Genomic DNA, 24,435 nt, shown 5'->3' on the forward strand with positions numbered 1-24,435 from the left:
TGCCTTAAATCAGGAAAGGTTCCACACCTCTAAACCCTCTGGAGTGGAAAACCTGAAGCATGATACTGCATCCCTCCAGGTGACCCCTGAGACCAGATCTTAGCACAGCCAGGCATGGGATTTCCACATCTCAGAGGCTGGCAAACTCTCCTCTCCTCCAGAGTCAAGGAAAGAGATAGTGACTGGGAGACAATAATAAGACAGTGGTAGTAATGATTCACCTGCAGCACACTGCAGGCAGCATGTAGCTCTGTGGCTGCACAAGATGGTTTGTCCAGGGAAGGGTGTGTCCGACTGAACATTTGCCTCCGGTCAAGTTCAGCATGGACTTGGCCAATTTATAAAGAGCTGCCAAACATCGGTGTACACAGGTCTCATGCCAAGTGTGAGCCAATGAATCCTGGTGGCTCTGCCAGATGGCCAAGTCCCTCCCCGCCCTCTGTCTGTGAGACTCTAGGGAAGTGAAGTCTGATTCTCCACCTGCCTGAAATGACATACTCCACACCATGGAAAGCACCTCTCGCTACCATGGTGACAGATGCCTACCGACCAGGGTAATAAATAACTAAATGAAACATCTGCCATCACAACAGATGATGACCTCCCATAACATTTCCCACTGGGGTCACCACCTTGTTCCCATAGATCCTACGTCGGTGAGTATTAGCAAAATTTCAATATATTTCCATACAATTTTCCCTTGTCCCAATGGTCTCCCTCGTGGCTTTCCCTTCAAAATAAACCTAGCTACTGTCATTGCTATCAGACGTCACCAGTGTGGTGCTCTGCTCTGTTCAGTGTTGTAACAGTTGGCTGAGTGAGTGTGTTCCCTCTGTGTCCTGCCCCGGCTCTGCGGATAGCTGGCACAGCAGACCCCTAGAGAACCCCCAGTGACCCAGACTCTCATAAGGTACGAAAGCACCCAGCCAGGTTTATTGTCAAATGAAGCTCAGTAATAGTTCCCCACAGACTCTACAGGACATACTACAAATATGTGCCCCCTGACAATGGACCGGCTCAGTCAGTGGCAGGACTCTCCACTGCCCCCTAGGCCGGACAAAGACATCCACTCAGAGATGCATTCTTATACGCAGGTACAAACAAGTTACACATCACTCCTGATGTACCGAGGTACAACCCCTCTGCGTGTTGTGGTGCTGCCTCTCCCCTGGTACAGGTTGGTTCGAACAAATGAGTCTGTCCTTTTGACCCTGTCTTTTAGGATGGGTCAGCCTGTTCCTCATTATTTTTGCGGAATGTGACTGTTCTGATGCCATCCTGGTCCACGTTTATCCTTTAAATATGTGTATACATCCAATTAGCAGCCTTCTTGCCAACTTTTGTGAGCAGGGCCTGCCTCTGGCTCACAGCTGAACTTTGCTTTATGTTAACAATGCCTTGACCATTCCTTTCCTCAGGCCTCATACCAGGTCTCTGATACCAAGGGTTTATGTTTCAGGGCCTCATCTTACTACAGTTGTCATCATCATCAGTCATGTGGGAGCTGATGGATTTAGTCAGCACAATCTGTTTCATACCTGGAATTTCTTGGGCAATATTAAAAACCTTCTGCCCTTGCCTTGCTCTGCAAATGCTCTGAGATCCTCACAAGACAATATCCTTGACCTTCAGCTTTCAGCTGAGCTGCTTGGTTGTGGGGGCAGGGGAAGGTTTGAGTTCAACTCTTCTCTTCACTGTGTATGAGGGTTGCCTTAGATTCATTTTTCTTCAGGTCACACTGTATTTGAGATAAGGTAGCTGGAAGCTGGCAAACCTTTGCCAGCTCTTTCCATGGTATTAAGTCTTGTGATAGCTGCATTTAGGTTCCAAGCTGTTAAACCTTTATGAGAGATCATTGGCTGCCTTCAGTGCAGGGGGATGCATGGGTCAAACAGCCTTGGACACTGCCCCTTCCATTAATGCTAACAAACAGCACCACATTGGCAGGGGAAGCACAAACTTCACTCATGCCAGCCCACAACTAATAGCCAGTTTCCTGGGCTAAGGAGTCCACGGTCACGGTGGAAGGAGAAGTTCAGCCTCTACTGAAGCAGCCAGTTAGTGCCAATTACAGTGGTAGTTTTTGCATTGTATTTTCATTGATTTGAGGATAAAGTCCAACTTAGCAATGGTAGGGCAGAGCACAGGGCTCAGGGCCAGGGATCAGAATGGACTTCTCAGCTGTATGTCTCCAAAATGTCCAGTTGCAAAAATAAGCCTCAAATGTAAAAACAGAGGCTGACTCATGAATGGCCAGAGGGGAACACTGCCTTTGAGGGATAAAGATAAACCCTAGCTATTCTACAGTATTAGTTGATCACAAAGCACTTTACAAAGCAGGTCAGAATCATGGTCTGCATTTTGCAGATAGGAAACCTTTGCTGTCTGCTAAACAGCAATGATCCCCCGTGGCCACATCCAACCAACCCTTTGAACTGCCCTTCTACTTTTCTACATGTGTGTGTTTGCAGGTGATTTTTAAAATGAGCATCGATTTGAGACGCTACATCCCTGCCATTCTGGTAGCGCTGGCTGTGTCTTCATCCATCGTCCTCATTCTCAGCCTGGTGAGGATCCAAAATGTCTCCTTTGCACCTCACAACAAGGTGAGTCCCTGAGCTACAGAATACAGAGGCCAGTAGTGTTGCATAGGTGCTTGGAAATTTCAGAGTTTACCAAAAATTGTATAAGTTAATATTTTTAGCAACAAGCAAAAATGCATTGCCATAGCTTTGCAGGTATAGACTTCCCAACCTCCCTGCATACTGAAGAAAAAGTGAAATACTGGCAGAACCCCACATGTGCTTGAAAAATACAACAGATCACACAAGAAATTGCAGGGTTATTTTTATTGCTGTTGGGACGAACGGCTTCAGTCGGCATCAGGGCTTCATTGTGCTAGGCACTCTACAAACTTCTAATCGAAGACCTCTGTCTGGGCCACCTTGGAAGAAGGCCATCATTTTGTGCCTTTACAAACTAAGGACCCATCCCAATGCCATCCCCAATGCTGAATCCCAGCATATTTTCAAAAGGACTCTTACACTGTGACAGACTTGGTGGAGGCACAGAAATTAACATGGAGCTGGACCATTATGTGCTCAGCCTTCTGTTTAAATCCATGCAAGCCCAGCTAGGGTGACCAGATAGCAAGTGTGAAAAATTGGGACTTTTTGGGGGGAGAGGGGCATAGCATAGGCACCGACTCCATGGGTTTTCCAGGACTGGAGCACCCACGGGGAAAAACCCCACCCTGTCCCCCTGCCCCAGCTCACCTCCACTCCGCCTCCTCCCCTGAGCGCACTGCTGCATCTTGCTTCTCCCCCATCCCTCCTAACGCTTGCACTGCAAAACAGCTGTTTCATGTGGCAAGCCTGGGAGGGAGGGGGAATGCAGCACACTTGGGGGAGGAGGTGGGGCCAGGGTGGGGATTTGGGGAGGGATCCAATAGGGACAGGGAGGGGCAGAGTTGGGGCGGGGCTCGGGGTGGGGCCAGGGGCGTGAGCACCTACATGTGCAGACAAAAGTTGGCACCTGTGGAGTATAGTTGCATATATAAGACAAAGCCCCAATATATCAGGATGATCCCAATAATATCAGGATGTCTGATCACCCTAAGCCCAACGGGACTCCCTGGATAGGAAAGCTAGGGTAGAAGGTGGCCATATCTACTCTGCTACCACTCTGGGGGAATGTCAGAAGTAGACATTCTGTGAGAGATCATTTTCATTCACTCCAAATTTCCTTCCTCCTTCCACTTGATCCTACAACAGCAGTGCTCCAGCAGTGGTCTGCAGAGACAGGTGGCTGCTCATGTGGTTCTACGGGTACAACTACACTGCCCACATTACAGCGTGGCCGTGGCCGTGGCAAAGCAGTGACATGGGCAGTGTAGTCATGCTTTATCACTGGGGGAGAGCTCTCCCGGCAATAAAAAATAACCACCCCGAATGAGGGATGGTAGCTTTATCGACAGGAGCACAGCTCCTGGCGATAAAGAGCTGTCTAGACTGATGCTTTTTAGTGCTAAAACTTTTGTCGCTCCTGGGGGGTGTTTTAATTCACGCTGCTGAACGACTAAAGTTTTAGAGCTGAAAGTGGCCGTGTAGAAACAGCCTAAGTCTCCTTGTTTCCGGCTGCTACAGCCCATAAACATACAGCTTAATGTACATCTGAACTGGGACTTTCTGAGAGCTCAGGTGCCCAGCCCCCATTGACATTCAAGATTTGGCCACCTAAGTCCCTTACATCTCTTTGGAAATTCCAGCCTAAAGACTTTCCAAATATTACTTTTTCATGTAAACAATTGTCATAGTTGCCATATAGATGTTATGTAACCATGAATGGGAGGGGAAGTGGTCCCTGAGATAGCAAATGGGTGATCAGGTGGTCTGGGTGATTGTGAATCAGACGAGGTGTCCCTGAGATAGGAGTCCAGAGGGGTCAGTTGTGGCTCACCACGAGGACAGGGGGAAAGAAAAAGAAAATCCATAATTCCAGATCAGTTAATCTCTTATGGGACCACATATACTCAAAAGCCTGCATCATACTCCTATGGATCTGACATGGTGTCACATAAAGGCAGAGTTAAGGTTGTGTGGGTACCCAAATTGTGCAGTTTCATAGCTTAACATATTTAGATTTTTTTTAAGTGTAACCTTAACTCTGAATTTCCCAGGTTTATAATGCTTGGATTTGGGAATACTTACACAATCCTTGTGATGTATTTTACCCTAAATTACTCATATGAATTCTCAACCTTAACTCTGTGTTAGCATAGTGTTTGTCTGGGAATCTCTAGTAAGTTGTGACCCATGCTCTGAAAAGTTCTGAGAAACTTCTGCCCACAGCAAAGTCCTGTAACACGTCAGAGCCTCTGTAGATGCCACAGACATAAGACTACACAGATGAGTTTGTGATGTTGCATGATGGAATTGTTGGTGCAGTCACTGAGAGAAAGATTGCTGAGAAGAAATTCTGGATTCTGGTCTCAGTGCACATACGTGTGTTCCCAGTGAGCACTGCAGTGACTGACCTTCCCTCAACCCCTAGACATGTACAGGGCTGAGGCACATGGAAGGGTGGGGGTGGGGGAAGCTTACATCATTATAGCCTGTATTTTGTGGGGTGAGATCTTCAGGCCCAAGGCTTTCAATATGGCATCTTTGAACCACACTGGCGAACATTAAACCAACAAAGAAAATAAAAGATCAGTAAAACCTCAATAAAGAAAATGCAGTTGCACTGATGGTGTAAATTATCATCAGTCTGTGGACTGCAGGGGCAGGGTTGGAAACCAGTTGACTTCAGTGGAGTAGCCACATTAGCTGAGGCAACATGCTTAAGGGACCTACCTGTTTCTACTTTACCTTCAACGGAGGCACAGGTTTTAAGATTTTAAAGGCCCAGCTTGACAAAGCCCTGGCTGGGATGATTTAGTTGGGGTTGGTCCTGCTTTGAGCAGGGGGTTGGACTAGATGACCTCTTGAGGACTCTTCCAATCCTAATCTTCCATGATTCTATGACATCAGAGGGCCCATTTGGCTAAGGAGCAGAAGCACATGCCTCTTACTCTGATTGACCTCTTCAGCCCCCGAGCAAACATTAGCGCAGGGAGATGACAGGGCCTAGTTTCTGCTCTGGCTTACCGGACCCATCATGTTTTGGTTATGCCTTCCAGTACGGGATGGTGTTCGATGCAGGCTCATCCCACACCTCTCTGTTCGTCTACCAGTGGACATCTGACAAAACAAATGACACCGGAGTGGTCAGCCAGACGTTATCCTGTAATGTCCAAGGTCAGTATTCCTGCCCCTCTGTGAGGGAAACACCATGGGCTCAGAACTCCTCTGAGATTTCTTATGCATCATGGCACCTAGGTGGTGGAAATGTTGGATGAGTGTAAGAGTCTAGTGGACATGTCTTTTCTACAGAAGACAATCGTGCCCTACTGACACTGGGGAAGCACAGTAGTTACAGCAAGAATTGCTGCATCTAGGTTGCCTGAAGTCAAGGGATTCCTGTTTTCAGTTGCTCCCTGGCACCACGCACAGCCTCTGGCCACAGCATATCAACCTGACCTTGAGCTGTGGGGAGGAACTTTTCAGGGCAGCCTCCAAAATCGCAGCACTTTGGGGTGCATCAGAGCTAGCCACATTTGTCTATAGACACAGGCAACTCAGCCAAAGAAGTGACACTGCGTGGAGAGATGAGTCCACAGCGCTTATCCCTCACCTCTTCTCTGGATTCACTTATAATGGGAGGGACAACAGAACCCACCTCTAGTGACCCTCCATTTATTGTGAGTGGAAGCTCAGGGTGGCTTCATGGCATCTGCATAGGTTTTCACTCCTCTTATAGTGATAGAGTGCACTATAGCATACCACCAGAGGCAAGGTACACTGTGACAACCCCCTTGGAATGCAGGAATTATCACTGAGTTCTGCATTCCAAGAGGGTAATCGCCAACCTTTCCTCCTTTGCTCTGGCTGAGCAGGGGATAGGAACATTGCCACTACTCTTGAGGGAAAAGATAGAGAGGAATCCCTGGCTTCCAGTCTTGCGTCTCACTGGGAATGAAGATATAGATTACCAGAGTCTTCCCCGAACCTGCTAGCGCTCACTGCAACTGTGGTGAAGGAACCCTGCCAGCTTTTATGTTCATGTCACACACACAGAGAGCAGTTAAAATGTTCTTGCTGGAAGATTACAATGTAACTAGGGTTGTCAATTAGTCACAGTTAACTTACAGGATTAACTAAAAAAATTAATCATGAATAAAAAAGTTAATTGCAATTAATCTGTTTTAATTGCATTGTTAAACAATAGAATCCCAATTGAAATGTATTAAATATTTTGGATGTTTTTCTATATTTTCATATACATTGTATTCTGTGTTGTAATTGAAATCAAAGTGTATATTATTTTTTATTACAAATATTTGCACTGTAAAAAGATTTAAAAAAGAGATAGTATTTTTCAATTCACCTCACACAAGTACTATAGTGCAATCTCTTTGTCGTGAAAGAGCAACTTAGAAATGTAGATTTTTTTTGTTACATAGCTGCACTCAAAAACAAAACAATCTAAAACTTCAGAGCCTACAAGTCCACTCAGTCCTACTTCTTGTTCAGCCAGTCACTAAGACAAATAAGTTTGTTTACATTTACAGGAGATAATGCTTCCCACTTCTTATTTACAATGTCACCAGAAAGTGAGAACAGGCATTTGCATGGCACTTTTGTAGCTGACATTGCAAGGTATTTATGTGCCAGATATACTAAACAATTGTATGGCCCTTCATGCTTCAGCTACCATTCCAGAGGACATGCTTCCATGCTGATGACGCTCATTGAAAAAAGAATGTAATTAAATTTGTGACTGAACTCCTTGGAATAGAATTGTATGTCCTCTGCTCTGTTTTACCCGCATTCTGCCATATATTTCATGTTATAGAGGTCTTGGACCCAGCATAAGTTCATTTTAAGAACATTTCCACTGTAGATTTCACAAAACACAAAGAAGGTACCAATGTGAGATTTCTAACTGAATCAAGGTTTAAGAATCTGAAGTGCCTTCCAAAATCTGAGAGGGATGAGGTGTGGAGCATGCTTTCAGAAATCTTAAAAGAGCAGTGCTCCAATGAGGAAAATACAGAACCCAAACTATCAAAAGAGAAAATCAACTTTCTGCTGGCGGGATCTGACTCAGATGATGAAAATGAACATGCATTGGTCTGCACTGCTTTGGATTGTTATTGAGCAGAACCTATCATCAGCATGGACGTATGTCTGCTGGAATGGTGGTTGAAGCATGAAGGGACATATGAATTTTCACGCATCTAGCACGTAAATATCTTGCGACACCAGCTACAACAGTGCCATGAGAACACCTGTTCTCACTTTCACTTGACATTGTAAACAAGAAGCGAGCAACATTATCTCATGCAAATGTAAACAAACCTCATTGTCTTAGCAATTGGGTGAATAAGAAGTAGGACTGAGTGGACTTCAAGGCTCTAAAATTTTTGTTTTATTTTTGAAAGCAGTTTTTTTGTACATAATTCTACATTTGTAAGTTCAACTTTTGTGATAAATAGATTTCACTACAGTACTTGTATGAGGTGAACTGAAAAATACTATTTTTGTTTTTTATAGTGCAAATACTTGTAATAAAAAATAAATATAAAGTGAGCACTATTCTATTATTGTTTAACAGTGCGATTAATCACGCAATTAATCACAATTAATGTTTTAATTGCTTGACTGTCCTAAATATAACACTACTTTATTTCTTAAAATTCAGAACAATAACACACAAGAACCCCAGAACAAGAGCAAATAAAACAGCCTGTTCGCTAAGGTAAATACATCTCACTCCACCTCGCTGTAGGCTGGGTGTTTGCAGATAGACTGCTGAAGAGTCAGATTGCACACTTCCTTACAAAGCCCCCTAACCTGCAAGCAGGACCAGGAAAACCCCTGAGGACTAAAAGTGAGCACTTACAACTTCAAAAACAGCTTTCAGTGCACCACTCCATCAGTCCCCTGGGCAACATGGCATGAGATCTTGTGCCAGAATGTAATCGGTAGAGCAAAGCTCATCTACTGCTGCAGGGCTTTTCCCACTTCCCTGCAGGAGGGACTCTTACTATGCAATAATTTTCCCAGGTTAAATGAGATCTCCCAATGTTAGTGTTTGAGTGGTGCTGGAAAGGGAGGCTGAGTCAAGCAGAAATCCCAGGCTTCCCATTAGCAGGCAGGGCTGGGCCCTGGAGTCTTTGCTTGCTCACCTGTTGCTAAACTTATCCTGTATTATTTTGGAGAGGTTGAAACAATCCAGTGTCTCTGCTTTTTTTTTTCTGGGCCTGTTTCCTCTGTTGGTCTCCACGAACAAATGGCAGCAATGGGAACCAATGAACGCAGATGCCTCTGCTGAACTGGGACTCTGCGGCCTGTATCTCTGCTGTGAGCTTCTTATGTAGGAGTTTTGACCACAGATTTGGGTACTGTGCTGGCATGGTGAGAAGCACTGAAAGGTTACAGGTGTCCCGTGCAGCACAGAAGTGTGCCATACAGGCACAATATGGCCTCTTATGATCTTACCTCCCAGTAGAGGGGAGCCGGGGCTAGTCTGTAATGGAAATAAAGAGAATTCATTATTGAGGCTTCTGGACACAAGCAGACCCTATGATTCTGCCTGGCTGCCTGGCTTCCAGAATAACCCACCCTGTGCTGCCTAGTTCCAACATGAAGGAGGTCCCTGTCTCCTGGCCTCGAGTGAGAGACTGCCCACTACAGTACAGCCTGCATGCCACTTGGCTCCTTGCACCTAATGATCATGCTTCAGGAGGCGAAGCAGAGAGTTGAGTGATGTGGTTACTGAGGGATTCACAGGCAGGTACCCATCACACTCCCAAGAGGTACCAGGCCTCAGCCCCTTATGTCCTCTCATTATACCCTGCCCCATCCCCAGTCACTCTTATCAACATAACTATGTTCCAGGACCTGGCATATCGAGCTACGCCAATGACCCTCCCAAAGCTGGTGTGTCCCTCCGGAGCTGTCTAGAGGACGCCCTGAAGGTCATTCCTGATGAGAGACAGAGGGAGGTACCAGTTTACCTTGGAGCTACAGCAGGCATGAGGCTGCTGAGGTAATAACACAGGGTCTCTGGGGTAAACAAAAGGCTGTCTGTGGGGACACAACACGCCCCAGCCCAGTACAGCTACAACTGGCTCAGCACTCACAGGCACCCTTACCTCCCATTCTGGCACCGAAGAAAGAGATCAGATCCTCAGTAGAGCTCAGCACACTGGGTGCATGCTGGGTGCTGAACTCTCCAGAAAACATGGCCCTAACTGAGGATGCTGAGCCCTTGGGACTCTGGCCCTGGACGTGGCAGGGGGAGGGAGAAGTTCATTGTTAATGACACCACCCAGCCACATAGAGTCTCTCTCGCTGAACAGACCCCAGGTAGTCAGGGATGGCTCCAGCTTTTTTGCCACCCCAAGCAGCGAAGCGGGGAAAAAAAAGATAAAGCCGATTGGCGGCACTTCAGCGGCAGCTCAATCGAGCCGCTTCATTCTTCGGTGGCACTTCGGCTGCAGCTCTAAGAGGACGAGAGGGACTGAAGGACCCACCACCCAAGACCCAGACATGCTGCCCCTTTCCATTGGCTGCCCCAATTACCTGCTTCCTTCGCTGGTGCCTGGAGCCAGCCCTGCAGGTAGTGGTGGTTGTGGGAGGTGGGGGGCCGGGATAGAGGATTTTGTGGAACCTTAACTTTGAATTGTTACTTTCAAAGCCTCATCCTTAATTTGGAATTACATACATGGCCCCTAGTACTGTACTTTGTGAGCACTGCACAATCTTTAATGTATTTATTCTCAGGAGGCAGGACCATGCTATTACCCCCACTGTACAGATGGGAACTGAGCCCAGAGCAACTAAGTGACGTGCCCAAAGTCACACAGGACTGCTGCTATGGTGGAGCAGGAAAATGAACAGAGGTCTCCTAAGTCAAAGGCTAGCACTCTAACCATGGGAACATCCGTTCTCCCACAGTCTTTTATAACCATAAAATTACAATGAGTTTGCTATCTTTAAAGATTTTGTCTGGGAATAGACAGTGTAATTACGGCCTTTAATAAGTTCCCCCTCAGATGGACAGCACCCTAGTAATAGTCCTGTGGTTGTCCTTTGCTCCATTACTTTGCCACAAAATCTAGGTTCAAAATGGGGAACAAGTGTCTGCTGCTGTGAGGCATCTTGGTTTGGCTCTGACACTTCATGGACAATTCAGCAAAGCTGATAAGTGACACGTTTTTAAATCAAGACTGGATGTGTCTCTAAAAGATATGACCTAGGAAGCGTTTCAGGAAAATTCTATGTCCTGTGTTATAACAGGTTAGACTATAACTATAGGCTGAAGTTTTAAATCATGATTTAATGACATGTGTAACTCAGCCAGGGGTTAGGAGTCTATCACAGGAGTGGGTGGGTGAGGTTCTGTGGCCTGTGATGTGTGGGAGGTCCAACTAGATGAGCACAATGGTCCCTTCTGGTCTCTGTGGCTATGAATTTCCCATCACTTGGAGTCTTCAAACCAAGGCGCATGTCTTCCAAATGAGACACTCTAGTTCAGCTGCAGTTCCTGAGTTTGATGCAGGAATTATAGGATCTGTGCTGTGCAGGAGGTCACACTAGAGCATAATGATTCCTTCTGGTCTTAAAATCTACAAATCTATGAAATACTTAAAGCAAATAAAGACAGATGGTATGAAACAAATATAGAGAGCCTGAGGTGATGTTCCATGAAAGAAGGAGAGCAGTGTTATTTTTACCTTGCTTTTATCTACGTGATTCCAAATCAAGACAAAAATGCAGTTTGGGTTCAGTTAGCAGAAAGAGACGTGTAAACTACCAATCTCCTGCAGTGTGGAATGTTTGCTGCGAAAATCCAAAGTCTATGAATAGAATGTCCTTGCATTTTCTCTGTGCTGTTGATTCCATTGTTTTGCTGATTCTTTTCCTTTGCACACCCTTTAGCATGGAAAACAAGTCAGCTGCAGACCAGGTCCTGAATGAAGTCGCTAAGACCATACGAGAGTATCCTGTGAATTTCCATGGGGCTCGGATCATTACAGGGGAAGAGGAAGGAGCCTATGGCTGGATCACCATCAACTATCTGCTGGACTCCTTCACCAAGGTGTGGCTAGTGGGAGATGGAAACACTCATCTCTGCTATTCTTATTATTTTAGATTCCTAAATGCTTAAGTTAATTCAGGCTGATGAAAGGTACTTGACAGCAGCCCACATTGATAATGCCCAGGAAGGACTGGATAGAAACTATCTAACTTTGTATGGAGGCTACCACACTAAGCAGCTGTCAGATGGTAACAACTTTCAGACTGGTTACTGCTAGGAAGATAGGGGTGAAAGGTTCCTTATCGTATTAGAGTATCAACCTCCAAGCTAGCCAGCTCCCAATAGTCCAGTATGATGTAATATCATTCTCAGATGATGTTATAGTTAAAAAAACCCATGACCAATAAGCTATTGACACCTCAGTACAGCAATTATCCCAGAGACCGTATCAGATGACACAGACACAAAAAAACCTGCCATTATTAAGCCTACAGATGAAAGAGAAGGAAAAATGATTAATAAGTTTCCCTGTTAAACACTAAACAGAAAGCAAGGGTCATTCCTGCGTGAAACCAGATCAAATTTCAGTTCAAAGAGTTTTCAGAGACTATATTTTCAGATTCTGTAGGCAGGTGACCTCTGCAGTGCAGTTAACCCCTTCTGTTTTATTCTATTTGATTCAATTCAGTTTGATTTCATACCGGTTCTTACAGCCCGCATCCCATAGAAATAACTCAAGACTGGACTGTATCTCCATGTAATCCCTGTTTTGTCTTGGCAGTACTCTCCCAAACAACGTGACTGGATCCATCCTCAGTCAGCCAAGATCCTGGGTGCACTGGACCTCGGAGGAGCATCAACCCAAATCAGCTTTATCCCCATTGGTCCAATTACTGACCAGACAAAAGCCTCTACCTTCAGGCTCTATGGGTTTACCTACACTATCTACACACACAGCTATCTCTGCTATGGACAGAATCAGGCACTGAAGCAGCTAATCCTGAAAATAACAGAAGTGAGAGAACGTTTGGTAGCAGTTTGACTCTACCCCCATTCTATCAATAGGATTTTATTTCTATTAAATGCAAATAGGAGCACAGGGAGCAGCATCAGAGGGGCTTAGCATTGCAGCAGGCTCCGTGGGGCTTGGTGGGGGAGGTCGTGAGGATCAGCATCTGGTATAAAGATGCAGGCCTTGGGAGGAGCATGGGGGAGAGGAGGGGAGCAGAGTCTTGAAGCTGGGAAAGTTTTCAAGGTATCCCTGGGAGATGAGGAGAGAAGCAGGGGCTTGGCTGATGGAGGCCTTGTAAGGCAGGAACAATGGGGAGAACAGGAGGGGTTTGATCGATGCTGCCCTTCTGAGATGTATAAGGGAGGAGGAGGAGATTCCATTTCCAGTCGTGGCTACAGAGATACCTACGCGTTGTGGGGACCCTGAGCTAGGGCCAGGGCGGGGGGCTTGTCAAGGCTGCAGACACTTCCAGAGTTCAGAGACTCTGGCATTGTCTATCATTCAGCCTCCTAATTTATAGGGATTCAGTGGGGATCACGTTACGCTCACTTTAGAGGCCACATGGTCATGAGGGTTTGTGCACAATGCTGAAGGACCTGAATTGCACTTTGCCAGATGAGCTGGGGAGGCTGCTGGGTCCCTGAGGCTCGGCAACGCCTGTAGCCTATAGGAGCCCCTGCACTCTTCTCCCATGCAGCTCAGCGTGCATCCAGAGCCCCAAGAGGCTTGCATGAGAGGGAGAGCAGGGGGCTGCAGACACACAGATAGGTCTGGGGCTGACAAAGCCAACAATAAATCTGATGATAATACAACTTCATAGAAAGAAGCCCCAGCAGCTGGGCCAGTGGTCTTAAAAGGAAAACCTCTCACCGAGCTGCCTGCCAGTCCTGTCTAACTCCCAGTACATCACTACCCTTAGGCTGGGATGCCCCATCGTATTTAATGAAGGCAGGGGACAGGAATGAGTCTTCATTCTACGAATGACCATGTGATTTCACTGTTCCCAGAACATGAGGGTCCAGGGCTCCATTAACCACCCCTGCTATCCTGAAGGATACCAGGAAACCACCACAGCAGCTTCCATTCACAGCATGCCCTGCACGGCCTCTCAGGCACTGACTCCGTCCCAAGCCTCCTGGAATGCCACGCTGGTGGGCACAGGGAATGCCACCGAGTGCCGTATGGCCATCAAACAGATCTTCAACTTCACAGCATGCGGCCTGAGTCAATCCTGCACGTTCGATGGGATCTACCAGCCCCTGGTCAATGGGGAGTTCTTTGTAAGGCAAATCCTCTCTTAACCCCTCTTCTGAACAATCTCTAAACCCTTGTTCTCTTTGGGTGACCCTTTGTGCCCCTTCAGAGAGGCTGAGCATGCCTCCCTCACAGCTCCTAATTGCCCAGGACTGAGCTAGAACCTCAAACTCAGATGCAGCAAGCCCAGACCAGCCCTTTCAGACAACTGTGCACAGCTGATACCAGGGTGAGAGGTACATCCCCCCAGACCTGGGGGCATTTCAGGCTGGCTGCTGCCCTGAGCAAAGGGAATGCAGCTTCCTATGCAGCACAGAGAGGGAATGTGTATTGCAAAACAGAAATCATAGCGCTTTTCAGAATGGACTGGTGACCTGGCCCATGGTGACCCTTCACTAGCAGTGGTAGGAAAATGGAAGGGAGAGGAGCTTTTTAGGGAAAATTTCAACTTCGTTTTAAAAACTCCCAGGGTTTGTTGGGTTTTTCTGGAGGTGTTTGTTTGTTTGTTTCAGTTTGTGGACGCAAATTTAAATATTTCATTTGGCTTGGTCAACATTAAACCACATCCTCTGGAGCCGCTGCTGCGACATGCAAATTATAGTTTGGGTGCCTCATGCCCCATTCGCCTGCCAAGGCTGCCTGGACTAACATTTCCCATCCCATCGTCTGGACTAACATTCCCCAGCCCATCATCTGGGCTAACATTCCCCAGCCCATCGTCTGGACTAACATTTCCCAGCCCATCGTCTGGACTAACATTCCCCAGCCCATTGTCTGGGCTAACATTTCCCATCCCATCGTCTGGACTAACATTCCCCATCCCATCGTCTCCCCATCTTGCTGGTGCATCATGGGAGTCCCATGGAGGTGTAGACTGGCTGGGTTGCACAGCCCATGGAGGAGAAAGGGGATGAGGTACTTGAACTAAAATTTCCATGAGGCACTGCAAATTACTGAATCAAAATTGCCAGTTTGTGGGTGTTTGTGTAACCTTTGGGTGGGCTAGAGTTCACTTCACTGCCTCTTCTCCAGTGCCTAAAAAAAACAACCCCAATTCACGAAGAAAAGCAGCTGGAGACCCAGAATTCAGTCTCTAAGGATTTTCAGCCAGGAGATCGCACAGGGTCAATCTCCCCACATTCAAGTCCCAAAATGAATAAAAGGAATTAACTAAGTACCTACTTTATAAAATCTTATAAAGAAACATAATAAATAATAACTTAGATTTTAAAACATAACATAGCTATTTTATAATACATACATTATCTTCACAGTTATACATAAATAAAGAAAACAAATCTAAACAGATCAGTCCCCACAGGAACACACTGAGAAGAAACTTAGGGCTGATTTCCACTACTGGGGACGCTGTCGATTTAGCAGGTCTAGTGAAGACCCATTAAATCGACAGCAAAGCACTCTCTGGTCGACCCTGGTACTCCAGCTCTCTGAGAAGAGTAAGGGAAGTCGACCAGAGAGTGTTTCCCCTTGACACAGCGCAGTGAAGACACTGGGATAAGTCGACCTAAGCTACATCGACTCCAGCTACATTATTCAGAGAATATTAGGGTTGGAAGAGACCTCAGGGGGTCATCTAGTCCAACCCCCTGCTCAAAGCAGGACCAATACCCAACTAAGTCATCTCAGCCATGTCTTTGTCAAGCCAGGCCTTAAAAACCTCTAAGGATGAAGATTCCACCACCTCCCTAGGTATTCAAGTAGGTGGAGTAGCATAACTTAGGTCAACTTACCTCGTAGTGAATACAAGGCCTCAGAGTTCTCAAAAGCTTAGGTTGAGTTCACTTGAGTTTCTGATCACCAAAGTTACACAGTCTGCTGAGTCAAAAGCAACATCTTCCCTCCACTTGCTTGCAGGAATCTTCAGCTGGAATCCATGGAGACTCTTCCTCCTCCTCTGCTGACATCACTGTTAGCCAGTCAACTAACTGATTAACTCAGTAAATATACTGATTTTGAAAAAACCCTGTTACAAGAATATACAAAACTGAGACTAGAAAAACAGAAACAACTCCATCCCCATTATCACATTTACACAAAAGTTGCCCCTTTGACCTCATGGAGCCTGACCCCAGCAACAGGGAATAATTAGAACAACTGGAGCAGACCCAAAACTACCACACCCAATTCCAGAGGCTTCTGGGTGGGGAGTGCTAAATCCGCCTAGCAACAATGACCCAGACACAACTCACTGCTCCCCGACCCCCCCAACAGGTCTCTTACAGAGATATCTCCCTATTAGCAACATGGGTTACATTTGTTTTTTCAACAGAAAGTCAAAATTTTCCCTGAAAACCAGAGACTCTTCATGAAAAACTGTGTTTAGTCTAAAACCCAATTTTCTGTCGCAAAACACTATTGACAGAAGAGTTTCAACCAGGCCTTCCCCTTCATCCCTTTAAACCTGGAAAGCATCTCCTTCTCCCCATGGCAACAATAATATTTAGCACTTACAGCTCAGTAATGTGAAAGCACATTACATAAGAACATGTGCTCAGATAGGCCCATATTACAGTCACAAAGAGGGGATGGAATTAGAGTTGCTACCTGTTCAGTTTCACCCAGACAGTCTGGGTTTCGGCAATAATAATAGATGTCTCAAGACATCTAGATAGACTTATGTGTAGTGCTGGAGAGAAGCTGGTTGTCATGGTACATGTAGATACCAGTGACAAGGGGAAGGATAGGAGAAAGGTCCTGGAGGCCAAATTTAGGCTGCTAGGTAAGAGATTGAAGTCCAGGACCTCCATGATAGCATTCTCTGAGATGCTCCCAGTTCCATGCGCAGGGTCAGTTAGACAGGCAGAGCTGCAGGGTCTCAATGCATGGATGAGATGATTGTGTAAGGAGGAGGGGTTTAGATTTATTAGGAAATGGGGAAACTTTTGGGAAAGGAGGAGCCTATACAGGAAGGATGGGCTCCACCTAAACCAGAATGGAACCAGACTGCTGGCACTTAATATTAAAAAGGTTGTAGAGCAGTTTTTAAACTAAGGGCTGGGGGAAAGCCGACAGGTGCGGAGGAGCACGTGGTTCAGACATCTCATAGGGGAGGATCTATTAATAGAGAATCTCTATGTCCTAGTGAGGACGAGAGGATGTAAAATGATAAAATACAGGCAGGGTCTGATCAGAAACAATCAAATAAAAAAGAGTCCCATTCAATTACATTGTATAATGGCAGACAGCTAAAAGGAGACTTGTGGAACTCCTTACCTGAGGAGGTTGTGATGGCTAGGACTATAACAATGTTTAAAAGGGAACTGGATAAATTCATGGTGGCTAAGTCCATAAATGGCTATTAGCCTGGAAGGGTAAAGAATGGTGTCCCTAGCCTCTGTTCATCAGAGGATGGAGATGGATGGCAGGAGAGAGATCACCTGATCATTGCCTGTTAGCTTCACTCCCTCTGGGGAACCTGGCATTGGCCACTGTCGGTAGACAGATACTAGGCTAGATGGACCTTTGGTCTGACCCGGTACGGCCATTCTTATGTTCTTATGTTCTTATGAGACAAGTTTTTAAAGTGCTTATATATCAATGCTGGAAGACTAAATAATAAAATGGGTGAACCTCGTATTAAATGAGGATATTGATATAACAGCCATCACAGAAACTTGGTGGAATGAGGATAATTGATGGGACACCAGGGATACCAGGGTACAAAATATATTGGAAGGCAGAACAGGTCGTGCTGGTGGGGAAGTGGCACTATATGTGAAAGAAAGCATAGAATCGAATAAAGTAAAAATCTTAAATCAATCTAACTGACCATAGAATCTCTATGGATAAAAATTCCATGCTCTAATAATAAGAATATAGTGGTAGGGATCTATTACCAACCTCCTGACCAGGATGGTGATAGTGACTGGGAAATACTCAAGGAGATTAGAGAGGCTATTAAAAACTCAATACTAAAAGTGGGGGATTTCAATTATTCCCATATTGACTGGGTACATGTCACCCCAGGACGGGATGCAGAGATAAAGTTTCTTAACACTTTAAATGACTGCTTCTTGGAGCAGCTGGTACAGGAACCCACCAGAGGAGAGGCAATTCTTGATTTAGCCCTGAGTGGAGCACAGGATCTGGTCCAAGAGGTGAATATAGCTGAATCGCTTGGTAATAGTGACCATAATATAATTAAATTTAATATCCCACCACAGCAGCCCAGCACTGTAGCATTTAATTTCAGAAAGGGAAACTACACAAAAACAAGGAAGTTAGTTAAACAGAAATTAAAAGGTACAGGGCCAAAAGTGAAATCTCTGCAAGCTGCATGGAAACTTTTTAAAGACACCATAATAGAGGCTTAACTTAAATGTATACCCCAAATTAAAAAACATAGTAAGAGAACCAAAAAAGAGCCACTGTGGCTAAACAATAAAGTAAAAGAAGCAGTGAGAGGCAAAAAAAGCATCCTGTAAAATGTGGACGTTAAATCCTAGTGAGGAAAATAGAAAGGTGCATAAACACTGGCAAATGAAATGTAAAAATACAATTAGGAAGGCCAAAAAAGAATTTGAGGAACAGTTAGCCAAAGACTCAAAAAGTAATAGCAAAAAAAAATTTTAAGTACATCAGAAGCAGGAAGCCTGTTAAACAACCAGTGGGGCCACTGGACGATGAAGGTGCTAAAGGAGCACTCAAGGACGATAAGGCCATTGCGGAGAAACTAAATGAATTCTTTGCATCGGTCTTCATGGCTGAGGATATGAGGGAGATTCCCAGACCTGAACCATTCTTTTTAGGTGACAGCTCTGAGGAACTCTGAAACAGATCTGAGGAACTGTCCCAAACTGAGGTATCATTAGAGGAGGTTTTGGAACAAATTGATCAATTAAACAGCAATAAGTCACCAGGACCAGATGGTATTCACACAAGAGTTCTGAAAGAACTCATATGTGAAATTGCAGAACTACTAACTGTAGTCTGTAACCTATCATTTAAATCAGCTTCTGTACCAGATGACTGGAGGATAGCTAATGTGATGCCAATTTTTAAAAAGGGCTCGAGAGGTGATCCTGGCAATCACAGGCCTGTAAGACTGACTTCAGTACCTGGCTAAGTGGTTGAAACTATAATAAAGAACAATATATGTCAGACATATAGATGAACATAATTTGTTGAGGAAGAGTCAACATGGTTTTAATAAAGGGAAATCATGCTTCACCAATCTACTAGAATTCTTTGAGGGGGTCAACAAGCATGTGGACCAAGGAGATCCATTGGATATAGTGTACTTAGATTTTCAGAAAGCCATTGACAAGGTCCCTCAGCAAAGGCTGTTACACAAAGTAAGCTGCCACGGGATAAGAGGGAAGGTGCTCTCATGGATTGGTAACTGGTTAAAAGATAGGAAACAGGATAAGTATAAATGTTCAGTTTTCAAAATGGAGAGAGGTAAATAGTGGTGTCCCCCAGGGGTCTGTTCCGGGACCAGTCCTATTCAACATATTCATAAATGATCTGGAAAAAGGGGTAAACAGTGAGGTGGCAAAATTTGCAGATGGCACACAGTTACTAAAGATAGTTAAGACCCAGGCAGACTGCGAAGAGCTACAAAAGGATCTCTTAAAATTGAGTGACTGTGCAACAAAATGGCAGATGAAATTTAATGTTAATAAATGCAAACTAACACACATTTGAAACCATAGTCTCAACTACACATATAAAATGATGGTGTCTAAATTAGCTGTTACCACTCAAGAAAGAGATCTTGGAGTCATTGTGGATAGTTCTCTGAAAACATCCACTCAGTGTGCAACGGCAGTCAAAAAAAACGAACAGAATGCTGGGAATAATTAAGAAGGGGACAGAAAATATCATGTTGCCTCTATATAAATCCCTGGTATGCCCACATCTTGAATGCTGCGTGCAGTTGTGATCACCCCATCTCAAAAAAGATATATTGGAATTGAAAAAGGTTCAGAAAAGGGCAACAAAAATGATTAGGGGTATGGAACGGCTTCCATATGAGGAGAGATTAATAAGACTGGGACTTCTCAGCTTGGAAAAGAGATGGCTAAGGGCAGACATGATTGAGGTCTATAAAATTATGACCGGTGTAGAGAAAGTAGATAAGGAAGTGTTGTTTACTACTACTCATAACACAAGAACTAGGGGTAACCAAATGAAATTAATAGGCAGCAGGTTTAAAACAAATAAAAAGAAGCATTTCTTCATACAATGCACAGTCAGCCTGTGGAACTCCTTGCTGGAAGATGTGGTGAAGGTCAAGACCATAACAGGGTTCAAAAAGAACTAGCTAAATTAATGGAGGATAGGTCCATCTATGGCTACTAGCCAGGAATGATGTCCCTTGCCTCTGCTTGCCAGAAGCTGGGAATGGATCACTTGATGATTCCTTGTTCTGTTCATTCCCTCTACCAATCATTGTCAGAAGACTGGATACTGGGCTAGATGGACCTTTGCTCTGACCCAGTAGGGCCATTTTTATGTTCTTGTGTTGTGTGCCATTTCACAAGCCCCCAGATCCTTTTTCTTTTAAATCTGTTTTCCACAGTGGTAGCCCTAGCCACTCACTGCCCATTTGAATTTAACTCACTGACAGATGCTTACACAGTGAATGCTCATCACCCTCAGCAGGAGGGGGACAGAGCCAAGCCAATCACAGTCTACAGCTCCTCCCTGTCTCACCCACTCCTGGCTGCCCAACTGGGGAAAGTTTCTCAGTCTAGAATTTGACAGGGTGCAGGAAGTGCTCTCCTCTTAGGCAGGTATGCAGCAAATGGAGGAGCAGCTGTTTCATAGAACATCAGGGTTGGAAGGGACCTCAGCAGATCATCTAAGTCTAACCCCTTGCTCAAAGCAGAACCAATCCCCAGACAGATTTTTGCCCCAGACCCCTAAATGGCTCCCTCAAGGATTGAACTCCCAACTCTGGGATTAGCAGACCAATGCTCAAACCACTGAGCTATCCCTCCCTCCTTCTGTGCCTCTTCCTTTCACACTCCCACTGTGTGTGCAGGGGATGGGACCATCTTCTCTCTTAGGTACCAGTGCAAAAAAAGGGACTCCGTCCCCCAATCGGAACATCCATGTAATAGAGCGAGAAGTCCTCCCTTTCACCTCAGCTGTATGTGCAAAAGGGGGAGCTCCCTTCCTATGCTCCCCAGAACGGGTTTGCTAATGAAGCACATGTGTGTGTGTGTGTGTGTGTGTGTGTGTGTGTGTGTGTGTGTGTGTGTGTGTGTGTGTGTAAAAATGAAGATGTTCAAATGAGCGTTTGTAAATGAAAATCCCCTCATGGATGTGCACATTGCACTTATTGCCCCTAGGATGTACCTCAGACGTGTCACCTCTGGGGCTGGGAGGGACAGGAGCCTGTGATGGCTGCGGGGCCTCAGGAGTAGGGACAGCGAAGGGGGTGGGGCCTCAGGGATCCGGCTACCAGCCATGAGAAAGGTGGCAGTCCTAGGCTGGTTTTCCCTGAGCTGGTAAAAGGGAGAAGTGGTAGAGCATAGCTTGCAGGCCGGTGTTAATGCACAGGATCATATTCCTCAAAGTCAAGCCAACAACAGAGCCCATGCTCAGGCCTCCTATTGACCTGTTGGTCTCTTGCTTTTCAGGCCTTCTCTGCCTTTTACTACACCTTCAGCTTCCTCAACCTGACCAGTGGGCAGCCCCTGGCCGTTGTCGAGGACACTGTCCAGAAGTTCTGTGCAAGAAACTGGACAGACGTACGTGCTGTGAGGGGGGATGTAGGCTACAGGGGAATAGGCAGGGGCCATCTGTGGGGATTGCAAAGCAAAGGGTCCTAAGAGGGGAGGGGGAAGGGAACTCTCCCAGGGGAGGCCCCACAGCAAAAGGCAGGCCAGGATTATTGAAGGGGGAGGTGATATCACAAAGCTCAATGCCCTGGCAATAGTCAGAGGGCCAGTGATCTCTGCTCTGAGCTGCCCACAGGGGTGCAGGCTCAGTTCCTAGGCCCAGCCACTCTCTCCAGGCTGGCAGGAGCCTGAAGCTCTGTGGATGCAGCACACTCCCACTCTGGTAGGAGGCAGCGCATCCTGTCACTCCGGGGTACTCTTTGTGGCAGCCAGAAGCCATGCTGATGGGCTCCCAGCTGGCCACCATCAGGAGTGAAATGGTCCCAAGTGATTAACTTAAATCAAGAGGAGGGGGCAGAACTACCCAAAGCACCATCTCCCTCCTGCAGAAAACATCCTGCAGCTTCCCAAGGATGACCAATGTCACCCCCACGCAGGGCCGAGGAGTGGGAACAGCCAGTCAGCACCAGAGGAGTTTTCACTGCTGAGGTCGCATGCACCCAGCTGCTGTGCTGTACAGCCCCCATGTGGCCTGGTGCACAGGGACGCTCTCAGCGCAGATCCAGCCTACAGAGAGGAAGGTGTTGTTGGGGTGGGCACACAGCTCCCTGGCTGGGGAGAGCAGGGCAGTGCAGAGACAGACTGGACATGGGTCCCGCTGGGAACAGAGAATGAGGCCATGGCCATGTTGTACATGAGTAACATTGGGGTGGGGCAGCCAGACCAGTTGCTCAATCACAGCTCATGTGATGGGCTAGGAAATACCTGCCTGGTCCATGAGCAAGCACCTGTCTCTGTACCCCAGATAGATGTGGGCCATCAATCCCTCCCTCCACACCTCAGACTGTCAGGGAGCTGCCAGGACACAGTCTGCCCCTGCTGTAGGCTCACAGCTCCTGTCACGCTGCTGGTGTTAATGTCCCTTCTCTCCCCTGTGCTGATTGTCTACCCCCAGTTGAAATCCAGCTTCCCCAAAGAGAAAGATCAGTGGCTGCGAGAGTACTGTGCCAACGCCAACTACATCCTGGTGCTCCTGCTTGACGCCTACAAATTCAACCAAACCAGCTGGGGTAGCATCAAGTTCCAGATGAAGGTAAGTGAGAGTCCAAGCTCAGAGGCTGCGAGGAAGAATCGCACGTCAACCTGCTTGGAGTCAGCAAGGCTTAGTTGGTGGCACAGCTGCCCTCACCTCTGGGGATGAAGGGCATGGCTGCCACCCTGCTAGTCCATGTTGCTTCTCTCCAACCTTAATGATGCACTGCAGTGACTATGCTCCTGCTCTTTCAGCGCAGCTCAGTCCTGACCTACCTCCACTCCTTCTCTTGCAATCCTTGGCTTCCCACCCTGAGAACTCCACCAGTACTCCTCAGTCCTGTGATTCGGGGTCCCTGCTGCATTTCAGCGAGTGCTGATGGACTGTGCGCAGTTGTGGCAGAAATCATGACATGCTTTTATGATGAGGACCCACAATGCTGAGAAGGAGAGTCCAGACTCCACTGTTCCCCATGGGAGGGTTTGGAAGCCAAGGGCCGGGAAGGTGTTTTGCTGCCACAGCCTCTGTTCCTTATGCCCATGTCAGTGATTCTCAGGCAGCAGACTATGCAAACTGCAGGTCAGGAATCTGGGCATCCCTGTCTCCCTGTGGGAGTTGAATAATAGAATATGAGGGTAGGAAGGGACCTCAAGTGGTCACCTATCCATCCAACCCCCTGCTGCGAGCAGGACTAATCCCCAGACAGATTTTTGCCCCAGATACCTGGCTGGTCCCCTCAAGGATTGAACTCATAATTCTCTGCTCAAACTCCTGAGCCATCCCTCCCTATTAGCAGAGCACAGCTCTTGGGGACTGGACATCCCCTTAATACCAGGGTGCTCTTTCCTTGAGCAGGCAGCAAACACGGACATTGGCTGGACCCTGGGCTACATGCTGAATCTCACCAACATGATCCCGGCGGAGGCTCCGGAGCAAGTGAAAGGCCAGCAGCATGGGCTCTGGGCCGCTGCCATCTTCTTCATTGTCCTGACTCTGGCTTTCTGCCTCATTGGCTTGCTCATATACATCCTGTGGTAGGAGCCATTCAGCAGGAGCAGATGGCCAGGGCTCCAGCACCTCGTACCCTCCACTAATGAGAGGCCTTAGACACCCTGTTAAATGGAGACTTGAGGGGTGGGCACCCACAGAATATAACTGACCCCACAGCAAGATTTAAACTAGGCCCTATATCACATGGGGAGTGGGAGCCACTAACCCCTGAGGCTGGAGTTTTCAAGGTATTTAGCCACCTAAAGATGCTGATATGCACCTAGTGGGATTTTTTTCAAAAGTATTTAAGTGCCTAACTTAAATTTTTTCACACAACTCATGGTCAACCTGTGGAACTCCTTGCCAGAGGATATTGTGACTGCCAAGACGATAACAGGATTTAAAAAAGAACTAGATAAATTCATGGAGGACAGGTCCAGCGATGGCTATTAGCTAGGATGGGCAGGGATGGTGTCCCTAGCATCTGTCTGCCAGAAGCTGGGAATTGGCGACAGGGGATGGATCACTTGATGATTCCCTGTTCGGTTCATTCCCTCTGGGGCACCTGGCACTGGCCACTGTCAGAAGACAGGATACTGGGCTAGATGGACCTTTGGTCTGACCCAGTATGGCCGTTCTTGTGTTCTTATGAACTCCCCTTGTTTCAATAGGAGTTAGGGGCTTAG

At 46.5% G+C, this 24,435-nt stretch overlaps 1 protein-coding gene across 2 annotated transcripts in view; it reads left to right on the plus strand.

Moving 5' to 3' along the window:
* The window catches only part of LOC115636121 (ectonucleoside triphosphate diphosphohydrolase 8-like), an 87,242-nt gene extending 63,170 nt beyond the window's left edge, over positions 1-24,072 (plus strand). The window contains exons 3-11 of one of the 2 annotated variants that reach the window (XM_030535843.1): positions 2,472-2,606; positions 5,681-5,798; positions 9,504-9,654; positions 11,550-11,709; positions 12,431-12,664; positions 13,669-13,941; positions 21,526-21,636; positions 22,682-22,819; positions 23,615-24,072. In XM_030535843.1, coding sequence (XP_030391703.1) covers positions 2,484-2,606; positions 5,681-5,798; positions 9,504-9,654; positions 11,550-11,709; positions 12,431-12,664; positions 13,669-13,941; positions 21,526-21,636; positions 22,682-22,819; positions 23,615-23,797 — 1,491 coding nt within the window. In that variant the 5' untranslated portion in view covers positions 2,472-2,483 and the 3' untranslated portion in view covers positions 23,798-24,072. The remainder of the gene's footprint in view (positions 1-2,471; positions 2,607-5,680; positions 5,799-9,503; positions 9,655-11,549; positions 11,710-12,430; positions 12,665-13,668; positions 13,942-21,525; positions 21,637-22,681; positions 22,820-23,614) is intronic. The other variant, XM_030535844.1, reaches the window with a different exon arrangement.
* Positions 24,073-24,435: the final 363 nt, after the last annotated feature.

Source organism: Gopherus evgoodei, chromosome 16 (genome assembly GCF_007399415.2).
Source record: "Gopherus evgoodei ecotype Sinaloan lineage chromosome 16, rGopEvg1_v1.p, whole genome shotgun sequence".
Classification (NCBI taxonomy): Eukaryota; Metazoa; Chordata; order Testudines; family Testudinidae; genus Gopherus; species Gopherus evgoodei.